The 22322-nt window shown below is 38.2% G+C and overlaps 1 protein-coding gene across 1 annotated transcript in view; it reads left to right on the top strand.

The window, feature by feature from the left end:
• GADL1 (glutamate decarboxylase like 1) overlaps positions 1 to 22322 on the top strand; it is an 81876-nt gene that overhangs the window by 26897 nt on the left and 32657 nt on the right. The window contains exons 10-14 of the mRNA XM_059485593.1: positions 5898 to 5962; positions 6199 to 6280; positions 13119 to 13318; positions 17574 to 17625; positions 20625 to 20714. Coding sequence (XP_059341576.1) covers positions 5898 to 5962; positions 6199 to 6280; positions 13119 to 13318; positions 17574 to 17625; positions 20625 to 20714 — 489 coding nt within the window. The remainder of the gene's footprint in view (positions 1 to 5897; positions 5963 to 6198; positions 6281 to 13118; positions 13319 to 17573; positions 17626 to 20624; positions 20715 to 22322) is intronic.

The following is a 22322-nucleotide window of genomic DNA, read 5'->3' as shown; positions in this document are numbered from 1 at the left end:
CCTCCTAAAAATGCTTCAAGAGTGATATACAAACATAAGTTTTGATTGTCCCCACATTCTGTTGGGGAAGAGACACATTAGAATTATGTGTGAGGTTCATACAGGTTAAAATAAAGATACGCTTTCTGACTCAACCAGTCATAAATTAGTCTGTTTCATATTTACAGATTTGAATTTCCTGTATATGTCCTTACATTTTCCTAAATGGTTCAGAAATTTTTCTCTTTTAAAAAAATTCTTTGTAATTTTAGGTTTGGATATTAAAATCCTATAATGAATCTTTTTTGAATATTTACTGTGCCTTTTTATGATTTGAAAGAGTTAGCTCTAAATGTATTTTGCTAAAGATAGGCCACTTCATATTTTCTAAAATTGCATTCTCTTTATAATTGCAATGCCACAAATCCAGAATTATAGTTGGCTAGATTAAAAGTCATGGAGCAATAAGAGAATCTGGAGCAATATTTGTGGAGATTTCCAGACCTGCTCTAAATTTCTGAAATGTTTGTATAATGTTGAGTATCTAAAGAAGGATCACGTAGGCAGTGATACATGTTTCAAATAAATGTCTCACAGACATTAATAAATAAAGTCACTGTAGGTATGAGTCAAAAGAATTTTCTTATATTCTTGGAGACAAAAATGCAGAATTTAGGCCTAATATTTAAAATGTCTGCCAAGCCTCATGGCTGTGTGCTGAAGAACTCATCAGATTTTCAGCAGGAGGGCAACACTGCTGTTGCACAACTCTCTTGTGTGTCTGTGTATGGCTGGTGGAGGGAGGGATGTGGTTGGAATCTGTGTTGGACCTTAGGTGAGTCAAACAGATGTGGCTGGAGCCATCTCCAGTGGCTGTAGGAGAACAATGAGCAGTCTCCCTGCAACTGAACTCAAATATGGTGGGATGAGCCTGGGTCCTGTTCTGACCCTTAGTGAGTTGTTAGTCTTTTGAAAAGAACTAGCTTTATTCTTCTGAATTTGCCTCATGTTAAGCTAAGGTAAAAGTGTCCAGGAATATCTTTAAGTTATTTTCTGTTTTGAAATTACTGTAGTTGTCAGATGTTAATTGTTTCCCAGTAGAAGGACAAATGTCCAGTGATAAATTGGGTTTGCAGTCTGGAGCATCAATTGTTCTCTTAAGATGTGATTCATGTTATGAACCTCTCAGTGGTTCTCAGAAGTTCTATCAGTATTTTCTCCATTTTTCACACTATATAAAGGATTGGGTGGATGGCTGTTTCTCTAATTTTTTTGTTGTTAAAAGTTTCTAGCTGTATTTATAAGAGGACAAGATATAGGGAAAGACTGAAAGCTTTCCCCAGAGGTGACATCTGGCATACATGTATGTACAAGTGTGCTATGGTAAAATGAGCAGACTGTGATTCTTAGTGTAACATTTTTTCCCTCACAGCACCACTAGAAAGAGATTTACTGAAATTGTATGTGAGCAGGTACAGTGAGACTGAGTCTCTACCATTCGGAAAGACTGTAAGAAACACAGAGAAGGATTGCTTTTTTCTTTTTACTTTTTTATTTTGTTTTTTTTTTTTAGCAAGAATACTTCTTACCACTATAAGATAGAATGTAAAATTTTTGAAATCTTTGAGAATCTACAGTCTGCTGAAAGGCCTGGCTTCTTGTGGAATGATTTACACATTATGCAGTCTACAAAGTATTCTGCTGTTTAGGCCTGCTGTAACTTTGAAGGAAAAAAAAAAAAGTACAGTGCAATTAAAACAGAGTAAAACCTAGGTTAAGTGCTGTCTAATGTAGAACTTTTTGTGTATCATTAATAGGCATCAGGATTATCTACTGTAAGTGCTCTCACAAGCTGTTACTAAGGATATCTTATATGAATGTCAGTGGTGTTTTTTCCAGATTTATACTGATTTATTTAATTTCAGAATATTTTCTGATCCCATAAATTGATGTGTTTGCCTTAGGGACACTCTTTTCATTAAATATGAAATGATAAAGCTTGTGATTCTTAGGAAGGGCAAAAGGGAGAATGTCAACAGAAATTCACTGAGCTTCAGGAAGATAAATTTCAATAAAGCCAGAAATAGTAGATAAGCTCTGACATGAAGACAAACCAGAGAGGAAAAGCGAGTTAAGGAAAATGTTTTAAGAAGATCATACCAGTAGGTCCAAACTGCCCTGGCAGTCAAGCTGTTCAGTCAAGCCTAAGAGCAAAGGCTGTACCAAGCTTATTTTGTTCACAGTGCAGCACTCCAGTAGCTTATTGTATTTTAACCTCCATCTCTGATGCCTTTCTTAATAACTTGTTTTGTATCATCAATATGCCTCCAGCATTTGTGTATGCCATGTATTGTCTTCACGTAGCTTTAAATGTTATGTGTGAGTATTTTTTCCCTGGTGGTCCTGACTGACTATTTTTTTTCTCCTATTATTAGGCCTGTAGAGAAAATCAGGCTTGACCTATTAGCCCATGCTTAGGTAATTAGCTTAATCAGGCAGTGCACACTGTGATTTCCATCATTTAGCTGTAAATGATTTGTTGCATATGAAACAGAAATTTTCTCGTACCTTGTTGCCAATTACATTGTGAGGGACACAGGTTGATAAGGGCTGTGTTTTGACCTCCCCTGTGTGGATCTCAGCTGCATTTGTCTTAAACAAAATGTGTCATTCTAGTTTGATCAATCTGCCCTCCTTCTGTAGTCCCTTGGATGGAAGAGAGGCAGTCAACTTCACTTGTTGACTTTGCAATATCTCATCAAAAAGCCAGAGAAACCTGCCAAGAAGCAGTTCTGGTAGTGAGTGAAAACCTGGCTGGAAAACCATTCCCACAGAGCAGTTACCAGTGGTTCTTTGAAGGGAGAAAAACATTTGAGCAGGATTCCTGAAAGGTCTGTCTTAGGGTAGAAATTATCTGGTATTTTTGTTAAACCACTTGGATGAAAAAGAATGTGCTGACAAATTTGAAAATGACATAAGACTTCTGACAAAGGCAGTGGGAGGACAGGATTAGAAATCAAAGGGATTTTGACAATTTGGAGAAAAAAGTGGAAAAACTAGGCTACAGTTCAATAGAGATAGAATTCTCAGCTGCACTAATCAAGTACACAAAGACAGGCTGGGGAGTGTTGACTAGATAGCAGATCTTTACTGTAAAGCCCAGATATTTTCCTAGTTCACAAATCAGTGATATTTTCAAATAGAGTTAAATACCTTTCAGAATTGAATAAAGGAGGTACATAAAAGGATTCTTTCTTTCTGCTTCACACGCCACCTGCTTTATCTAAATTTTGTCCAAATAAAAAGATGCAGTTCAAGAAGGCTCTACAGGAGAAAGATTAGAAAATGAGAAACAATGTAAATAAACATAATCATATTTACAAATTATGACCAATGAGAAAAAATGGAAAGCGCTGATGTTATTTAAACTAGAAAAACAAAATAAGCAGAACGTAACAGTCTACAGAAGCTTCAAAAGGTGCTGCTAAAAGAAAGGGACTAATCTGTTCCCTGACCACTGGAGGTGTGACAAATGGTAACATTGTTTAGGACTGACACTTTAAATTAAAATGGTGTTATTCCTGTTGCACACAAATTATGTGGTTAAATTGTGCAGCCTCCATCATTAGAGAGGCCTTTAAAGCCAGACAAAGCCAGTGATTTTCAGTCTCCTTAAATGCCTTCTCCTTCACGGTGTTTTGTGGTTTTTATTTTTTTGGTTGATTTTGTGGTTTTTAGGTATTTTTGTAAGTTATTATTGTTGCTGTTGGGTTTTTTTGTGGTTTTGTTTGTTTGTTTGTTTTCTTGTGTTTTTCTAGTTTTGTTTTGTTTGTTTTTTTTTTTTTTCCAGCCCTGGATCCTTAAGCACTTTCTCTTGAATTGGGTAAAGAATCATGGATCACAAATTCATCTTGTGTTACTGTGGCTCAAGTAGATTAATGTTATTTCTGTCATCTAGATCTACAGTGATATTCTTTTAAAAAAAGGCAGAAAGTAGGGCCAACAATGCTGTGGAGGCAGGAATTGCTGGTCTCTGTATTTTATTTTTCACTTCAGTGCTAATTACATGTGTAGTTGATCCATGATTAATAATCTCTAAAAAGATGTAGTTGAGAGAAATGAGAGGAGTAGGGCTTTGGGGTGGCACTGTTGAGATGACCTCTCAACTGCCTTTTTAGTCCTGTTTTCCACAAACAGTGTGAGAATGTCAACTTTTTCAAACACGGAAATTTTGGATGCAAATTTTTAACAATGTATTATATTTTAAAGAGTTTTTTATAATTTCTGAGAATCAGGGAATAATTTAGTGACTGTTTTGACTTAATGGAATCATAGAATGAGAGGAGTAGTATTTGTCTCTTGTATTAGTTTGATTGTCATCCCATAGCAGGGCAAATTTGGACTACCTGGAGAAAAAAAGTTGCAAGTCATGGTACTGCAGGATTACCATGAAGTTTGAGGCAAAATAATTTCCTACCTCAGGTCCCACCTGTAGTCTTGTACAGCAGCCCTTGTCTCAGGAAGGATGCTGTGAGCATGACAATGTAAAATATTATTTGATCTATTAATGTGTGGCATTAACGAGGATGACTTTTTAAGACAAGTTAATAACTTTCATCTCCCTTGTGAGCCTTTGCCATCCTGTCTCCCAGAGATAACTGATCTCATTCCTAATGTATGGCCTGTGAAGCAAATACCAATGATGAACTCATATATCAGCTATCACATATTTTTATTTCAATGAAAGAAAAAAACCCCCAAAACCAAACAAGCATATATTTTCTATGCTTAGGTCAGGAATCTTTACATCAGCAACTTTCTTTTTCTTTACAAAATTTTTTTTAATAAACTGAGTCCAAATTAATTAACTGAGTCAGTTTTGTGGACTGATGTCTTTTGTTTGTCTCTGAAGAGCTTTGCTTGCTTCACAGGTGGTTCGCTTAAGTACATTCTGCCTTCATGGGTATTGAAAATACTTTATATATTTATTTATCTAGCAGTAACTTCTCAAATGCTCTGTGTGACATGTTTAATGTTTGCATGGTCTCCTCACCTTTCCATTGTGGATAAATGTTATTGTTTGGGAGCTGAAGGTTCACAGACCTGATCCTTGCAGAATTCATGAAAAAGTATCACATTCCCTAATTCAAATTGTCCAGAAATTAAACATATGTAATAAAAAACTAGTTGTCTGTGTTCCTTCTATAGTCCCTGGAGAGACACATCTGCCAAATGTATCACCCAAAGATGAATGTCTAGGTTAGATGGAAGTAAAAAAGGAGTTTCAGTGAAGAGCTCCTCACTACAGAGAAGGTCTAAGTGACTCTTAGAGCACACACTTAGTTCTTAGGTGAGCTGAGAGAGTTCTCAGTAATTTTAAGCTCATTTGGGTTGCTAGTGACAGAAATGCTGCTATTGCTCACTGACATACTTTGCTTTTCATATCTCTGCAAAATCTGAGCCTGGCCTTTGCAATTGCCAGAGATTATCTCTGCCCACTGTTTCCCCTGTGAAATTCTCAGAAAGGAATTGGCTAGCAGGAGGAAGATGTGCAAAGTGGGGCTTTCTGCTGTCACTGAGAGTTTAAGGCCGGGGGAAAGGAAGCAACAACAGGTATCAGGAATTTTTGGTATCAGGAGTGAGTCTGGTTATGCAAGGACATTTCAGTTCATTGCCTTTGCTTACTCAGAAGGACCACTCTGGTTTGTGGCTCATGTTCTGGCACAGACCACAACCTCCTCTATTTCAGGCATAGCCCCAGGCTGCTGTCTTTATTTCAGGAGGTGTAACTAAAGGCAAAATGTAGCCCACTGACCGTGTAGTAAACAAAGTTTTAAATGAGATAAGACACCTTTAGAAATTATTAGTTGAAGTATTATCAAAAATAATATTTTCTTGCTCTGTAAATGTTCCAACAGGCTTCTTGGGGTGGCTCAGCTTTGATATCAAGGAAGCATCGCAGACTTCTTCATGGTATCCACAGGTAAGTCAATTGAATCTATTTACTAGGGATTGAGGTGGAAGTTAGGTGGCCTGTTGGCTTCCATAAGTGCTGCATTTTTAAAAATAGTTGGAGAGATTTCTGAACCTGTGGTGGGTGTGGGTGCATGGGAAATCTGATTTGTCTGCTTGGATTGTGTTTGGTCTTTTTTGATTCTTAAGTACCCATGATTATAGATGCAATTTTCACCTCCCTTTCTCTATTTATGGTTTTTGCAGAGCTGATTCTGTTGCCTGGAATCCCCATAAAATGCTGTTGGCAGGAATCCAGTGCTGTGCTCTTCTGGTGAAAGATAATTCTGTAAGCCCTCCTGACCTTTTTTTATTTTCTTTTCCTTTTTTCCTTTTTTTTTTTTTGTATTCTAATAAGCTGTCATTGCTGTAAAATAAAAGTGGAAATAATTAGGAAACAGCTGAAAGTCAGTTTTACTATACTGCAGTACAAAGGCTGAATTATATTATTTTGAATTTCACCACTTAATTAATAAAGGGTGAATAAAAGAGAAAGGTAAAAACAATCCAAATCACTGTACTCACTAGTGGTCAAATTTTGCAGCTGGTGCCCTTGCTAGTTAACTTCTGCACATAATTTGCATTCAGAATGGAGTATTGTGTCACCTGGGCCTGGCACACTCAGCCACTGAGCTCATCAAAGCCCTCAGAATAGCTGCCATCCATGGGGACTGCAGCAGTGCCGTGTCTGCCTAAGGCAGGCAGAGCTCATCTGCACCTCCCCTCGCACGGGAGGAAGCACCAGACTGGGAGGCAGAGCACATCCAGGTAAAGGTGCTGAGCCTTCTGCCCACACTCTACCAGTTTTTCCTCATCAGCAGGGTGATTTAGACTTCCCAAAAGCCATGACTAATTTAGAGGTCCAGCAGGAAAACAGCAGAGCTCTGATCTCAAGATGACTTTGCAACATAGCAAAAGTCCCTTCTTGCGTCTTTGTGGCATTCTTTTATCTCAAAAAACCCCCCAAACAAACAGTAAGAGGTTCATTATTTCAACCTTCATTTAAAAATCAGACCTGGTAAAATTTATGCCAACTGGCCATCGTTATGAGTGAATTTTACCTTATACTCCATAGGTTATAACAGACTGAACCTCATGATGGCATTGAGCCCCTAAGGTTTGCATTGCTATTTTGTGGCCGTGGTTTGTAAATTGCTTTTATAAATCTCTGTCAAAACAACTGATATTTTCTATTCAGCTGCTGGGGTTACCTATCCATGTAATTTGTTATGAACTTTTGGTAAGAGCTGATGAGGACCAAAGAGTGTACTTGCTAATCAGCACTCTCTTGTAGCTGATTGCTCTAGGTCAGGGGTGAGACCTGGCAGGACAGTAAGGAGAACTGTGCCACCTCATTTCCTTACGTTAGAGCCTGTGAGATTGAAGAGGATTATATTTCAGTGTTACCATCCATCACTTTATTCTGAGCTGAAAAACAAACAGAATAATGTTATTGACTAAGATTAATGCAGTGTCTTAATTGCAAGCTTGGGAAGATTTAAATGCTGTATTTTTAACTAATTAGGTCTAGTACATTGATATTGCCCCAGGTAATGATTAGGCTACTTTGACTGAATTGTGGAAATTTCTCAGGAAGATAAAGGAAAGAAATGTAGAGGATTGAACTGTTCTAGCTGCTCTAGCCTTTCAAGTCACTTTATGAACACTGTTCCAACTTCAGGGCTCTGGCAGCCTTTTAGTGGTTCCCTTCTGTGCAGTGTAAGGTCTGGTAGAGTGATCCCATTCCCCTTTTAAACGACAGCCAGGCAATATTGTGTTAGAAATACTTGTAAATTTGAGTCTTAGGTCTTTGAGGGATGAAAACAGAAGTACTATGGATTGCAGCATCAGATCCATGTTGTACAGTGAGAAATGTTTGGAATGCAGAAGATTTGGCAGCATTGGGAAGAAAGGTTGTTTTACTCTGTCTGCTTCCTGGGAAATTGGCTCTTACTCATTCTGTGTATGTGCCAGGGAAGTCTTTATATGCAAACAGACACACATACAGATTTGAGTACTTTCTTATTAACTAGCTGGAATATAAATCCTTAAGAAAAAAAGATCAAATGCATATTTGAGACACTTTGACAGAGAAGTGTTGCTTCACTTTGATCCTCTCCATACAAGAAGAGGCAGCTGAATCCTGTTTCCCATTAAAAATGCTATTTTTGCACCAGTAAGAGAAGAAAAAAGTACATATATCAGTTTCTCACTTGGGAGCTTGTTCCACTTCTGAAGCACATAAATACCTATGGCTAAGATGAAGCACATGTTTGTATGTGAACATGATTCCTTCACACTGTGGTTAGGATGCATCAGTGGGAACTGGATGCTGAGATGTGAGCTGGAAGACTCTGGCACACGCTGCTCTGTGAGTGAGTGTTCAAGGAACCTAAGGTAGATTCTGAAGTTCTGAATTCTCCAAGAAATCAAAGCAGCAAAATGTTAATTATGAATGTTAAGTCCCATTTATGGATTACCCTATCTCCCTTTGAAAGACCGATTAAGAAAGTTTTGTTAGCCCATCTTCCCATTTGCATTGAAGTCCATTTGGAAATTTTGAATACTTCAGAATTAGGCTTAGTTGATTATAAGTGAGCAAATTAATCCCCTTCAGTTTTTCTTCTTCTCCTTCATACTTTCTGTATGAAAGTTAATCTTTAGAAGATGTCATCACATTTCAGTTGTTCTGGTAAAACTGTAATTTCCCGTTAACATAGGTAATAGTGGCTTTTTTTGGTTTGGGTTTTTCTTTTGCCAATGGGGTTTAGCAGTGTTATTATATTTAAGACACTGCAACTGACTTGTTAGAATGAAACATTGTAATTAAATATTTTGCTGTACAAATTAAAAAAAAACTGATAAAAAAGATTAACTGCAGTGAAATGCTGATAAAAGAGTATTTTCCAGCTTTAGTGAAAAAAATTTGGAATATTTCCAAGGAAGGTAGACATAGAAAAGAGATGTAAGTGTTTGGCTTGATTAGAAGAGAGAAGCAATTTCACCAAAAGGAAAGAAAGATTGGCTAATCCTTTGTAAAAGCTCAGATCAATGGCTGTAGTTCTTCAGTGCTTAAAGTACTCAAGAAGTGCTCATCAATTCCTTTTCCACTGCCATGCCCTGAGTAACTTCCATCACTTCTCCAAGATCGTCTTAGTCAGAAAACACTGGTATTGCTGAATCATGAATTGCAGTGACTGTTTAAATGCAAACCTAGATGGACCAATAATCTCAAAACATTGGTGAACCCAGTTTTGGTCTTATATATTCTCAAAACGCTAAGAATTAGTGTTGGGTTGTACATACTCCCTTAAAAACCACAGAGTTACTCCAGTTTGTCCTTGCTGTCATCCCTATCTGTGTGAATATTATCTACATATTAACAGAGAACTGTTTATCACGACTGCCAAAGTGACTCGTGAGAGTGAAGCACTGGTTTAGGTAATTCAGAATCAGTTCTAGGTAATAAGCAGAATTTTTACTTATTAGTTAAGAATAACGTCTCAATGTAGCTAATGAAATCTCATTTTAGTGCAGAATAGAATTGATTAAGGTGATGATGGCAGCCATCCACATGTAATCTCTTCCTCATCATCAGCAATATAGAGATATCTACCTCCTTGATTCCCCTCCAGAGCAGCTGCAGGAAATGCTCTGTTCTCATGACCATTGCTTGGGTTTAATACAACTGAAAGCTCCTTCTCACCTCTCAAAACACGTTGCTGTAGTGTTCTTTAACACTACATTGCTTTTGACAATTTTCAAGTATGCTATTCAAAAGGCTGTCCTTATTGCCTCAGAAAAGGCAAATCAGGGAGAGGCTTGTCTTGGGGAAAAAGATATTTTATTAATCAAATTGAAATTCACTTTTAACTAGCAATGGAAATGGAAAGAGATCAGAAGACTTGCTGTAGGTAAGTCTCTTCAATGAGAAAAATATATTGAATTATGAAACTGGAGCTCTTGCCTTCAGTATCAATATTTTTTCATCAATTTTCTATTAATTAGAACACACAAAAGCTCTTCATAGACTTCATCAAAATAAAAAACTCTTTGAAACTTCCTAGTGGACTGGAGCCTCTATGAAAATAGTATTTCCATTTCCTAAACTTTAACAGACTGACAATAAGGCTGAGAACTTGCATTAAAAAGGGTAGAAAGAGAAAAGATGCTGAAGAAAGAAACTCCAAGTTGTCCAATGGGGCAGTTCTAATGAAACTTTTGCAATTCTTCTGAGCAGATGTAGCAGCTCAGTTACTGTGTGGAAAACTGTTGGGACTGAGAACCCTGTGTTAGAAAGCATATTTAAAGCATATTTCTATCCTTTATTTTTCCTTCTACATTTCCATTGTTTGACTTGGAAAATTGAGGTGAGTTTTTTGTCTTCTGTTCTTTTTCTTTTCCCTTCTCTTTCTCCTCCACCTTTCTTTTTGATATTTCTCTCTTTCTCACAAAGGATGATTTTCATTTCTTTTCCTCTCTGCTCTAGTGACATGCAGGAGGATGTCACTGTACTTGCCTCTGGAGATTGATAGCATCAGTATCTTCAGCAGGATTTCTTCAGCGTGTTGCATTCCTAGTAGGATAAGCAGGTGGAAAAAGATCATAAAGCCACATGTATTGTCAGCTTCAGATGCACCAGGAGATGAAGACAGTACCAGCCATTTTTTTTATTAATAATGAACTACACTACCAACAGTACAAGCTGACTCAGGGCCATCAAAATATTTGTTGCATTTTCACTCTAGAGCATTTTCTAAAAACTACGTAACTCTGCAACTGTCCTGTGATCTTAAGTGAACTTCTCAGTCTTTTGTAATATTGCCAACTGCATTTAGGTTTCTTGTGATAAACAATGGTTACTATTTATCAGATGACAGGCATGAAGGGAACTTCTATTCTGTGACATCCTCTATTGTGCAGCTGCATTGCATTCTGATAAGGTAGAAGATAGTGCCTCATTGATCAACCCTGCTGTACACACACTGCAGATACATCATTCAACATTTTAAATCAGTAAGAGACAAAGCAATTAGCTTAAATTTGTGGATGTTGCTGCTTTTTTGCTTGTTTTTTTTCTTTTTTTAAGCACTATGTCTAGTAAACTTGTTATTCTCCTGGAAGTAAAGGTATGAAGGTCTAAATGAATGAAGGACAATGTCTTGACAGAATGACTCCTGTTTCTTGTTGTGCAGCTGCTAGCCAGAGGGAAAAAAAGCTGCAAACAACCTTCAAAAATACGGATGCCTCAGTGCTTGGCTATTCTGTCATTTCTAATGTCATCTTCTTGCCTTTCTTTATTTGAGAAAATTGCCAAGTAGTTGTTAGAATCCTATATGCTGCAAAACACTGCATCCATCATTGGCTTTCCAGCTGTGGCTACCCAATGCTGCAGCTGCACATTATCACTTTGCAAAGGGAGAGGAGACACCCAACCCTTTTTTCCCCCAAGCTGTCATAAAAGCTGCCTTTTCACCAGGCTGCTCCTGTGACTTAAGAGTTCAGACCAAATTTGCTGTACTTTTATCAAATATTACAATGGGATTGTCAAACCCTCACAGAAGTTATAGAGAAACCTTGGTGGTGTTCTCCTTTAGTGCTCTATTAATAGGTGTGTAGGTGGAGTTTTTTATTTGCTTTGCTTTTTTGGAGGGAATTAGAAAGTCTAGGAGAGAGGCAGAGTTATTCTGTGTATGTCAGTTCATTAATTTTTTTTTTGTCTTGACCTTTTTACTCCATTTTATTGCCAGTCCCAAAGTCATAAGTAGGATATTGGAATGTAGAACAAGAATTGTACCTCTGTTGTGGGAATATGACACTTTGATCAAGAGTAATATCAGACACTGTGCCATTTTAAAATCAGAATTGCAGCAGATGCAAAGAAAAGGGTAAAATGAGAAATGCTTTTTTTGTTTGCTCAAATTGAAGAGTGAGATTGAGTTGGAAGATGAGTTGTGCTCTTCTTAGCACTGACAGATCCAGGTTTTCTGTCTCCTGGGCCCCTCACAGGGCCATCCTCATCTCTGTTCTTGTGACCTGCTTTCTGCCAGCCCTTCTCTCTACTTCATAGTTTTACAGAGTATATTTTGGTATATCATTCTTCAACCAACAGCCAGTTCTATTTTTCTTCTCTTCCTCTGCACCTTTAAATCTGTAGCAGCCTCTGTGCTTTCTGTTTCCCAGCCTTCTTCTCTGCTGGAGCCTGCCACATCACTCATTAATCTTTGTCTGTTTTGTGCTGTTCATCTCTGCCCAGGTTCTCCCTCAGAAGCTGTAGGCTGGAGATTCCTGAATAAAAATAATTTTATTTAGAAATCATGATTAGCATATATGAAAGCATATTTTCTTAAGTTTATTTTCAAATGTTACATTTATCTGAAATGTGAAAGAGAAAAAAAAATGGGTTGTACTAATCTCCTTGTGGTTTTTCTGTTCAAACAGCCAGCCTGTGCTAAATCCACAGTGACTATTTGGCAGTAAGGGCTAAACATTTATTTATTTGGGCTAAAATCTTCCCTACCTGCAACTAACCAAAGATGGAATGGATTGAGCCATTTGTGAACATGCAGGAAGTTCCATTTGTGAACATGTAGGAAGTTCCTCAGGGGTTATTCTTGAACATGGCGCTTATAAAGCCAAGACTGTGGGTGCAGTTCCTGTATGAGCCATTCACTTGGATTGGACTCAGTGATCCTTGTGGATTCCTTCCAACTTTAAATACTCTGTGATTCTGTGATCTAAAGCCTGGTGCAGGTGTCTCCTTGTTCTGTCTCTTTCACATCCATATATGTTTTAGGGCAACTGTTTCTGTGGTACCCACTCCCATGATTTCTTGAGATCTGAGTCAAAATTCCTCTTCAACCTGCTGATCTATATCACTGCTCTTTCATGACATTATGAAGAAAATATTTATTTATATTTATAAATAAATATTGGTTGTCAGTGTGAATTTACTGACTTTAGGCACATCCAGGCTTCTTAAACCACATCATTAGCTTTGGATGCTATCCTGCATATCCGGATCTGTTTGATAAGAATTTGATACAGACAAGAAAAGAAAGGGTTTGGTGAGGAGGTTTGAAAATGCTCATCACCAATGGAAGTCTCTATTCTATGTTTCCTCACAGGGCCTCCTGAAGAAGTGCTACTCTGCTGAGGCTGCCTACCTGTTCCAGCAGGACAAGTTCTATGACGTCAGCTACGACACTGGGGACAAGTCCATTCAGTGCAGCAGGCGTCCAGACGCATTCAAGTTCTGGCTGATGTGGAAAGCACTGGGAACTACAGGCCTTGAGGAGAGAGTGAACAGGGCACTGGCTTTGGCAAGGTACGCCGTCACAGTTTTGAGTATGTCTAGTCTGTTGGATTGGCTGAAGTGTTGTCACTGCTCATACTCCATATCCTGGAACAGACCCCATTGTTACATTTTGCCTCTATCCTTTTGTTTGTGTATAATAGGTGGAAGTAATAACAATAATAATTAGTGTTATTACATTTGATACAATATTTAATAGTAGTGATTGCTTTTAGCAATAAGCATAAATGTTGGCAAACATAGAAGTCAAAATTAGGCTATCGGTCTGTATTGGGGAACATTTATGTTACCTGAACTACACACATAGGACAGAGTTACTAAAACACTTTCTTTCAACACTTTCTGTTCAACTGTGTGTTCTGATTTTGGTGTAAAAGAAGTTCTATGTGCCAGAATCCAAGCTGTGTCTGGCAAGAATCAAAGCTTCCTGCTCACATCATTCCTTGTGAAAGAGGAAACGCAAAAAACCGATCATGGAAAACTCATATGAGGACACTGTGTTAATATTAGGGTATATGTAAACAATGTATGTATCAGGGTGTATGCAAACAATATTGTTCTGACATACTGAGTGGTTTTTCTCAAGTTTGCTGAAGTTCTTAATGCTTACAGTATTACATTTATAGTATTACATTTCTGTTAGGGACTGAAACAGCTTTTTCTTGTGGTCTTCCCCACACCTGTCTCTTCAGTTTCATTAAGTTTTTGGTCTTGCAGAACTGAGTTTCTCAAGTGGATTCAGCAAAATTCTTGGTAGAAGGTGTTTATAAAGTGATGGTGATGTCCTTGTTTCTGGGAAGAGACTCCATGTACAGGTGGTTTTCTCTTCTCTTAGAATAAATAATTTTGAAATAATGGCCCCCTAAAAAAAGTTCACTTTAAGTAAAATATTTGTTCAGACTTTATGCAAAAAAAGCACAATGAAAACTACACCAAGCTAGCTACACACTGCTTTAAGTCAAATAATTGGTATTGACATTTTACTTTTTATATGAAATAACAAGTAGAAAAGTATTGAATGTTTACCTCAATCAAAATTCAAGGAATAGTCTGACTGTAATGAAGCTACCTAAAGAGAAAATAAAAATATAAAAATGCCCCTGACCTAAACCCAGAGTGGATTTGAAAGGAATAAAAAGAAAGAACCAAAACCAGTGGAACCAAAAAAAAATTGTGACTTTATTTCTTTAAAGCCACTCAGGTTTTTGGCTGGTTATATCTTTTTTAATATGTTCTGGTTAAATTGCACTTTGTTTTTGTTGCAAAGCATTGTTCTGTTCTTTGTCTGTTCAGAGTAAGTAATTCTTTCCACTATCAGTAGGAGAATTCAGCCTTATCAAGGTCACTGGCCAGGGTCATTTGACTGACTGTGCAGTGATTAATGACCTTTCTGGGATCGATATTTCTGTTCAACATTAGGATTCAGATGGTAACTCTTATAAGGAGTGACTGGCTTGTCTCTTCTGGGGTTTGGTTTGTTTTTCTATTAGGAAGAAATTTAATTTTTAGACATTATCTGATGAAATAGATTCTTCACAGTGGTGGGATTGCCATCTTGAATTTGTATGGATACCAGGTTTACCAACTACTCTCTGTGCAGACATTCAGAGCCTTTCTCCTCATTTGTTACATTAGATGTTACTTCAGTTGCAAGGGTAGTATTTCAGTGTTCCTGAACAAAGACCTGGATTAATTCTGGAATTAGTCCACTGACTTTAGGGCTTTAAGGGCAACATTGCTTTTTTCTTTTTTTTTTCTTTTCTTTTTTTTTTTTTGCTTGTTGCCAAGCAGAGCTGCAAAGGTTTTAGAGTAATTGCAAGCATGTATTTCTGCAGCAAATTTTGCCTATTGGCTATTCCAGTAGTATCTTCTTGTTCTGGAGATGAATCATGCTTTCAGGGTATTAAATATCCCAGGAAGATTGTGATGCTGTCTCTTTGGAAAGGCTTGGTTTTTAAATACGTAGAGTAGAGCATCCCACTGATTGCTTCAGAATTTTTTTGTGTATTTTCTTCCCCCAATTATCTTTGATGTAGGGATGTTGCTTTATAAAGCACTACTAAAAAGAAAGGAGACATAAACTGCTTTTACAATACAGCTACAGTTACTACATAAACAACTCTGCATCTTATGCTTCATCTTCTTTGGAATTTTTCTGCCTGTTTCCTCTTCTGACACCCACTGTTAGCAGACATATGTCTACTTCCATGGCAGATCTCCACCCCTCATTTTCTGCAAGGCTTAATCACAGCAAATGACATTTCTCTGTGTACTTTGGTCTTCACTAAGACTCAAGCCCCTCTAACATACTACAATTGTGACATGATAATAAAACTTCACTGTCAACTGTGGAGAGATGCACAAAGTAAATTGCTCCACTGCCATCAAATGATCCTGGCAAGATAAATCATGGGCAATGGATTTTCTAACAGCTGCCTTCTTAGGTTATTGGCAGCATAGTTAAGAACATGATTAACAGTGCTGTGAACCTGACTGACACCAGGTAGCCTATGTCAGATTTTATTCCTAGGTGATATAAAATAAAGGCACTTGAGGAAAGAGGGAAAGATATTAGCATTGTAAAATTGCTCTAACAATTCAAGACCTAAAAAAAAAGAAAAAGGAAAGTGATTATGGATAGGTTTTGCTTTCATAATTTATTAAAAAAAAAAAAATTAATTGAAGGCCACTACCATATGAATAGCCTGCTGACGTTGTTGAAATTGGTTTTATGGCACAGACAAGCATCTTGTAATAAACAGGACAAGCAAGAAGCAGCAAGCTTGTTTGACATAAGATAATTACCTTACAGATAATCATGTCTCTCAACCTAAGCAGCAGTGTGGGCATTAACAGCCAGATAACAAACCAGTGCACACAGGAGGATCTGAGCAGTGATGGCAGAAACAACCAGAACATAGTTCCAGGGAGAGGAAACCCCTCCCCAGTGCACACACAACTCCTAAGCTGTGTGCCACAGGCTCTGGCCCTGCACTGCAGCAGTGCCTGTGCTGGGGTGTGTGCTGGGAGGCAATGAGTCACAGCACAGCTCCTGGTAATGATAAACAGCGTGACAGCTCCCCAGGCGCTGTTTGGAAAAGTGTGTGCCATCCAGGGTATTGCTTATTGCTCACCCAGCCAGCCTGTTTCTGCAGCATGTCTGCTGAGGAGGGGCAGTGCAGAGTCAGCTGTGCTAGGGGTGTCCCTGCTGGCAGCAAATTTCAGGTATGGGTAAGACTAAGGGAGGTTATTCTCACAGTATTTCTCATCAAAAAGAGTTACTGGTGTGACGACCAGTAATGCAGCTTCAGACAGGAAAATGCCAAATAGTGAATGCAAGAGAAGAACAGATTTGTGCACAATCAGTAGTTTAACTGTGTCAGTTAAACTAACATTTATTAATGTTAAACAGCAATATCTTCATGTAAAAGAACTAAAATTTTGTTGGAATGGAAAAGCAGTGTGAATTTGCAGTGAATTTGTTGAAATTTTTCTTTGTGAGGCCTTGAGGGGGGGAGAAGAAAAGAGAATTCCCATCTACATCCCCTTTGCTTCAGAATTCCTGTGTGATATGTCCCATGCAAAGCTGTGGTCATGTTTTAAAAAATTTCTGTAAATTGGAGCGGTTTGTATCCAAAATTTTGATTCAAACCCACCTCTCCATTGAAGGCTTCTGTGTTTTTCACACGTGTCAGGTGAGAAAGAAATTCCCATTTTAATACCCTGTTAGCACAGGAGATCCAGGGATTGTTGTACATAAGCAGTGGCACACTGAATGGAAAGTTGCATTGTTGTACCATGTGGAATGTGGGCAGCACTGGGAAAATTGCTGAGCTTGAAGTATGTTCAAATTTTTAAATTCTGGGCTGAGCTAAGAAATTCTGGTGATAGTAGAATGCAAGAGGTGTCAGAGTGACAATGAAATAACATGGCAGCCCAGCATTGGCACTTGTGAACAAGGGATGGAGGTATTAATTTGCAGTGGGAAAGTTCAGAACCTGATGCAAATAGGATCAATTTGTGCCATGTGGCTCTGCTGAAAATCTGTGCCTGAGGACAGAATTTGGCTTCTCCTTAGTGCTCCTTGGCTGGCTGTAGCCTTCTTTTGTTTCCAGGAGCTAATAGCTATTGCATTTTCACAGCAAGTAGAAATGAGGTTTGACTCTCTTGTTTTCTAAGTGTAGAAAAAAAAAACAACACAAAAATTTTTTTTGCTGTTTCTGTGTGTATTGTTCTATGCTTTAAATCCCTAATTTTTTAATTACAGGTATCTAGTAGAGGAAATTAAAAAAAGAGAGGGATTCCAGCTTCTTTTAGAGGTAAGTAAAATGAGAACTGAACTGTTGTTATTGTTAGGAAGCCTCAGTTGTTTGATTTTGTTCTTTTTAGTCAATTACCAACTTGTATTTAAAGTATCTAATCTAGTCAGTTTATGTATTGGAGGTCCACAGATATGATTGAACACACATAACATGGGCTGTGCTCCTTACCATCATTCTAACTAATTTCTTATCTTCTGGTCCTGTATTGCCTCAGGGGACATAGAGAGCACTTTTCTGTGAGAGCAAAGAGGCTGGCTGTAAAAAAAGCAATGCTTGCCAGACCTACAAATAAGACTGTGTGCTGGATGGAAAAATAGTTTGATCCTAAAGATGGACTTTTCATTGTTAAAGTCCATATTTTTTCCCCTAGTTCTACTTTGACTCCCATCTTCCTAAGAGCTACCCAAAAGTTGTGTGTTTTACTTGTTTTACTAAACCTGTCAGCTTATTTCCTGTTTGGAGAGCTTGCTTGGGGGAAGTAGGGAATAGAGCTTGAGTACTGCTTTTCCACCTGTCCTCAGCTCTTTGGTTAATGAGGCTGATATTGGGGGATGTTGCAAAGACCTGTCATTTTAATGAAAACCTTTTTGCATTGTTGGAGGTGTGCTTGTATGAAAGACAGGCAGCTGTGTGGGGTCAGGAGGAAGAGAGCACATGGAGGAGGATGGGAGGTGGAGTAAGTGCCACCATGAGCATTCCAGGTTAGGCTAGACAAAATACAAAACGTGAAAAATATTTTATACTATTCATACAATATAAACTTTTCTCTTTAACTTTGAAAACTGCTGATCAGTTGAAGAATTTTAGATCAGCAGCACAGGATGGGGTCAGTAAAGTGGCAAGTCTGTTAAAAGGGGTCTATTTCTTGTTATTGTGGACCTTAGCAGAGAGCCCAGATCTGCTGTAGATGTGAAAACTCTTGGTAAGAGCAGAGGCTGCTGTGTAGTTCCTGCAGGAGTTGAAAACCTGGATTTAAAGTGGGTTTGAAAGGAGTGTTGTAGCATGGACTATGAGCAAGAGGTTGAGCTTCTTGAGTCCTATGAGTTTTTCTGTGGGTTGGGAAGTTGAAAGGGTTAAGAAAGTTTTCAGGAGTGCAGGGGATAAGCAAAGAGAATTCAAAGAAAAGATGCTATGAGGCAGTGAGGCCCAGCTGTGCAAGGGAAGATGGGCTTCAGACAACGATCTTAGGAAAATGATCCTCTGATACATGCAGCGAGGAAAAACCTGTAATGAGAATTGCTCTATGGCCTGGAAATGCCAGCTTGTGCTTGAGTCCTCTTGAACTCTTCTGTGGTAAAATTGCTTACCTCCTTGAGTAAGACCTGTGACAAGATACCCAGAAATAGAGTGTGAAGCATGGCTGGGGGTTGTTTTCTAGGATGAATGGTATTTTCAGAGGGCAATGATGTATTTGATGTGTGAAAGGAAACTGAGATAATCAAGAAGGCAATATAGGCAATGGCAATATGGTAATGTCTACCATCTGTCTGCTCCTGCCATCTGATTTTAAATAGTTTTGCAGTAAACCCTGTAACGCTGAGCTAGTCCTTGTTCTTATGGGGAAGGCACTGCCTTTTCAGAGTCTGTGTTTACATGTGTACTCAAAGCAAGCTCTTTGGGGGAAGAAATGGGACTTTAAGAACTGATCTTTATTCCATTCAGCAGCAGCACACGGCAGGTTTGCAGCTCAGTTCCTGCTGACAATGATATTCTTCTTAATGATTTCACCGTCTTTAATGCATTCTTTGAATGAAGCAGAAAATGATATGAGCAGCTCTCAGTGGCCTTTCACGGAAGAACATCTCAGTTGGTGGGATCTCCTCCCAGTTCAGGAGACTGCCTGGGATTATAATAGCAGCCACATCCATAGTGGGGCAAAGAGATGGGATGGCTCAGCTACCAAGCTCCCTTTTAACAGAGTTTTTTTCTTTCCTCCAGTACTGATGAGGATGGCATGTGGGAGAGGAGTGGGGTGTGTGAGTTCACAATCCAAATTATCATAATCCATATTAAAATCTAGTTGCCATCTGAATGCTGTGCTGCAAATAGTGGAGGTCAAGATTTGACTTAGTGATTTAAGGGTTGTGTGGGATGGCATCACAAAGTGTATCTATTCCTCATATTATTGTTCTCTATACAGATAAACAAAAAAAAAGTTCCAAATTAGCAGGAAATGTATAGACATTGGACTGGCCTGCTGGGAACATTTTCTCAATCATATAGGATACAGAAACATAAGCACAAAATGCCTTATTTTATAATGCATGGTGAACAGCCATGGCTGGGAGCCTTGCAGCAAACTCTGCTGAGTTTAAAGGCAAAATTTCCCTGGAGAGAAGCAGACATGTGAAGTCTCAGTCTTTGCTCAAAAGGCCTGCTTAGATATTAGACAGGATATATTCAGGATATGGTGCACACCCGGCAAGGGATCTTGAGATTCTTATAAAATGTGGCAATTGAGAAATTCAGCATTAACTCCAGCACTGTATAGTGTGCTCTGTGATATGAGAGGAGATTGGCATTGTTCAGTAGAGAAATTATGAGGTGTGAAAGTGTTAAATGGTCACAAAAACTGAGTTTTTGTGTTTTGTATAAAAGGCATAATTGGAAATTTCCATTTAAAAACCCCAAAACACTAAAAAGAAAATGTATTCTTTAAAGTTGCTTCAAATATGAATTCTGTAACTTACTTTCTGCACTTCTCTAATACTTTGTCTAGCCAAGGTTTTTTACTGAGTAAAACAGAGTTAAAGATGGATATAGGAAGAAGAAATTGAAAAGCAGCCCCTGGCAGCAGGAAGAAGAATGGATGATTTGAGAAATTATTTCTAGTTTCAAAAACAAGGAAACGAAAGGTGACTTGGAGGAGGAAGCTTTAAAGGAAAGAGTATAAACTCAAAGACTTCACCCTCACAAAAAGTAAAGCAGAACTCTTTGAAAAGCTGTGATATGTGTCCTATTACATCTTATAAACAATCACTCGTTCTCTTGTTTAGCCGGAGTATGCAAACGTCTGCTTTTGGTACATTCCACCAAGCTTAAGAAAAATGGAGGATGGACCTGAATTTTGGCAAAAGCTGCACCAGGTGAGTGTCATGTGTTACCTGAGCCTTACTGATTAATCTGTGTGCCAGATAAAAATGGGAAATAGCCCTCAGCTTTGCTCACCATTAGAACCAGTCAGTTGACTGGGGATTTAATCCTTAAATAGATGTTGGTAAGATCTAAGTTTTTTATTAGTTTAGAAAAATCTAATTTTTTTTTTTTTCTTACTATAAGAGATGTAAGCATTAACAAGTATTCAGTTTGCCATCCAAGCTGTTAGCAGCTGGCAGAACTGAGAGAAGAGGAACAGTGTTGGCGCATCTCTTGTCTAGACAGATTATTCATTCATTACCTGTTTCATATACTTAGTGCTGTCCTTGGAAATTGGCTTGCATTATCTGTGATAATCTATGATAATGCAAGTAAGGAAGTGCTTAAGAATATATTTCTGATGTTAAACATAAATGGCAACAGGAATACAATGGGAAAATGCTGTGGGAAAAGCTTCACAGATGAGTGTCTTGGTAACTCTTTGCCATGCTGATAGAAAATCATGAACATCTTGGAAAAAAAGCAGCAGTAAAATTTTGAATTTACTAGTGGAGAATCATTAGTTGAGACTTAATTAAGAAACCACTAGACATTGTGGTATTATGTTTTACTGAATAAGTTATTCTGTGAGCAATTGAATTTAATTCATTGTTTGCTCATCTCTGGAAGAGCTGTGGTGTTCTGTGTTTATTTTTTCAGAGAATTTGCTACTAGAAGTTTAAACTAGAAGATAGTATGCAGATGATATACACATCTATGTAAACAGCCATACATACTTTATATACATGCTTCCTGTAACATCTTCCCTCATTTCAACAGCTTTCACAGGAATCACTTTCAATTTTTGTTGGAGTGTCTTTAGGAGAGAGATCTTCCTTAACCCCATCTGTATTCCTGTTTTGGAAAGTATATTTTTGTAGTCTAGATGCATGCATAGCCACAGTATGGATGCAAGGGCTTGGCATTTACCATCCTTTCACAAAGTTGTGTTCCTTTTGTTTGGAGCTTCCTGTCCTCTCCTTAGAGTAGAAGCCTTATATGTGCGTGTGTATGTATATATATGTATATGTGTGTGTGTGTATGTGCATGTATGTGTGTATACCGAGCTGTATAACAGCTCACCTACTCATGGGGGAGTGAGGATTTGGGAATGAGCAACTGGAAGGCATAGAAGAAAAACTGCTGCAAGTGTCACTGTTTGATTTATGTGGCTACATATGGGACCAAGGAGGGAAAGGATGAAGCACAACAAATGGCTTCGAGCACGTATATTTGAGTGGCTCATGGAGTGTAACTTACTGTCTCTTTGCTCTGTTACTCTATGGTGCTTCTAGTCAGGGTAGGGAATAGATACCTGCCTTTATTTTATGTACCAATATAGATAGATTAATTCTGGAAATACAGACTTCCTAGCCAGTGTTTTTGGAAAATAATTTGGAGGGAAAGAAGTTTGCGTGCAATTTCTTCCAAGAACTGACCACTGCTGCAGATCACAACTGCTCTTTTCATGGGCAAGGTGACATTTTCTTGATTCTTATATCTCCTCTGATGAAAACCTAAGAAATCCCAAATTCTAAGACATAAACTATTTCACTCTT

The sequence above is a fragment of the Ammospiza nelsoni genome, chromosome 1 (assembly GCF_027579445.1).
Source record: "Ammospiza nelsoni isolate bAmmNel1 chromosome 1, bAmmNel1.pri, whole genome shotgun sequence".
NCBI lineage: Eukaryota > Metazoa > Chordata > Aves > Passeriformes > Passerellidae > Ammospiza > Ammospiza nelsoni.
The sequence above is the reverse complement of the archived record's forward strand: the minus strand, read 5'-3'. Positions and strand labels throughout refer to the sequence as shown.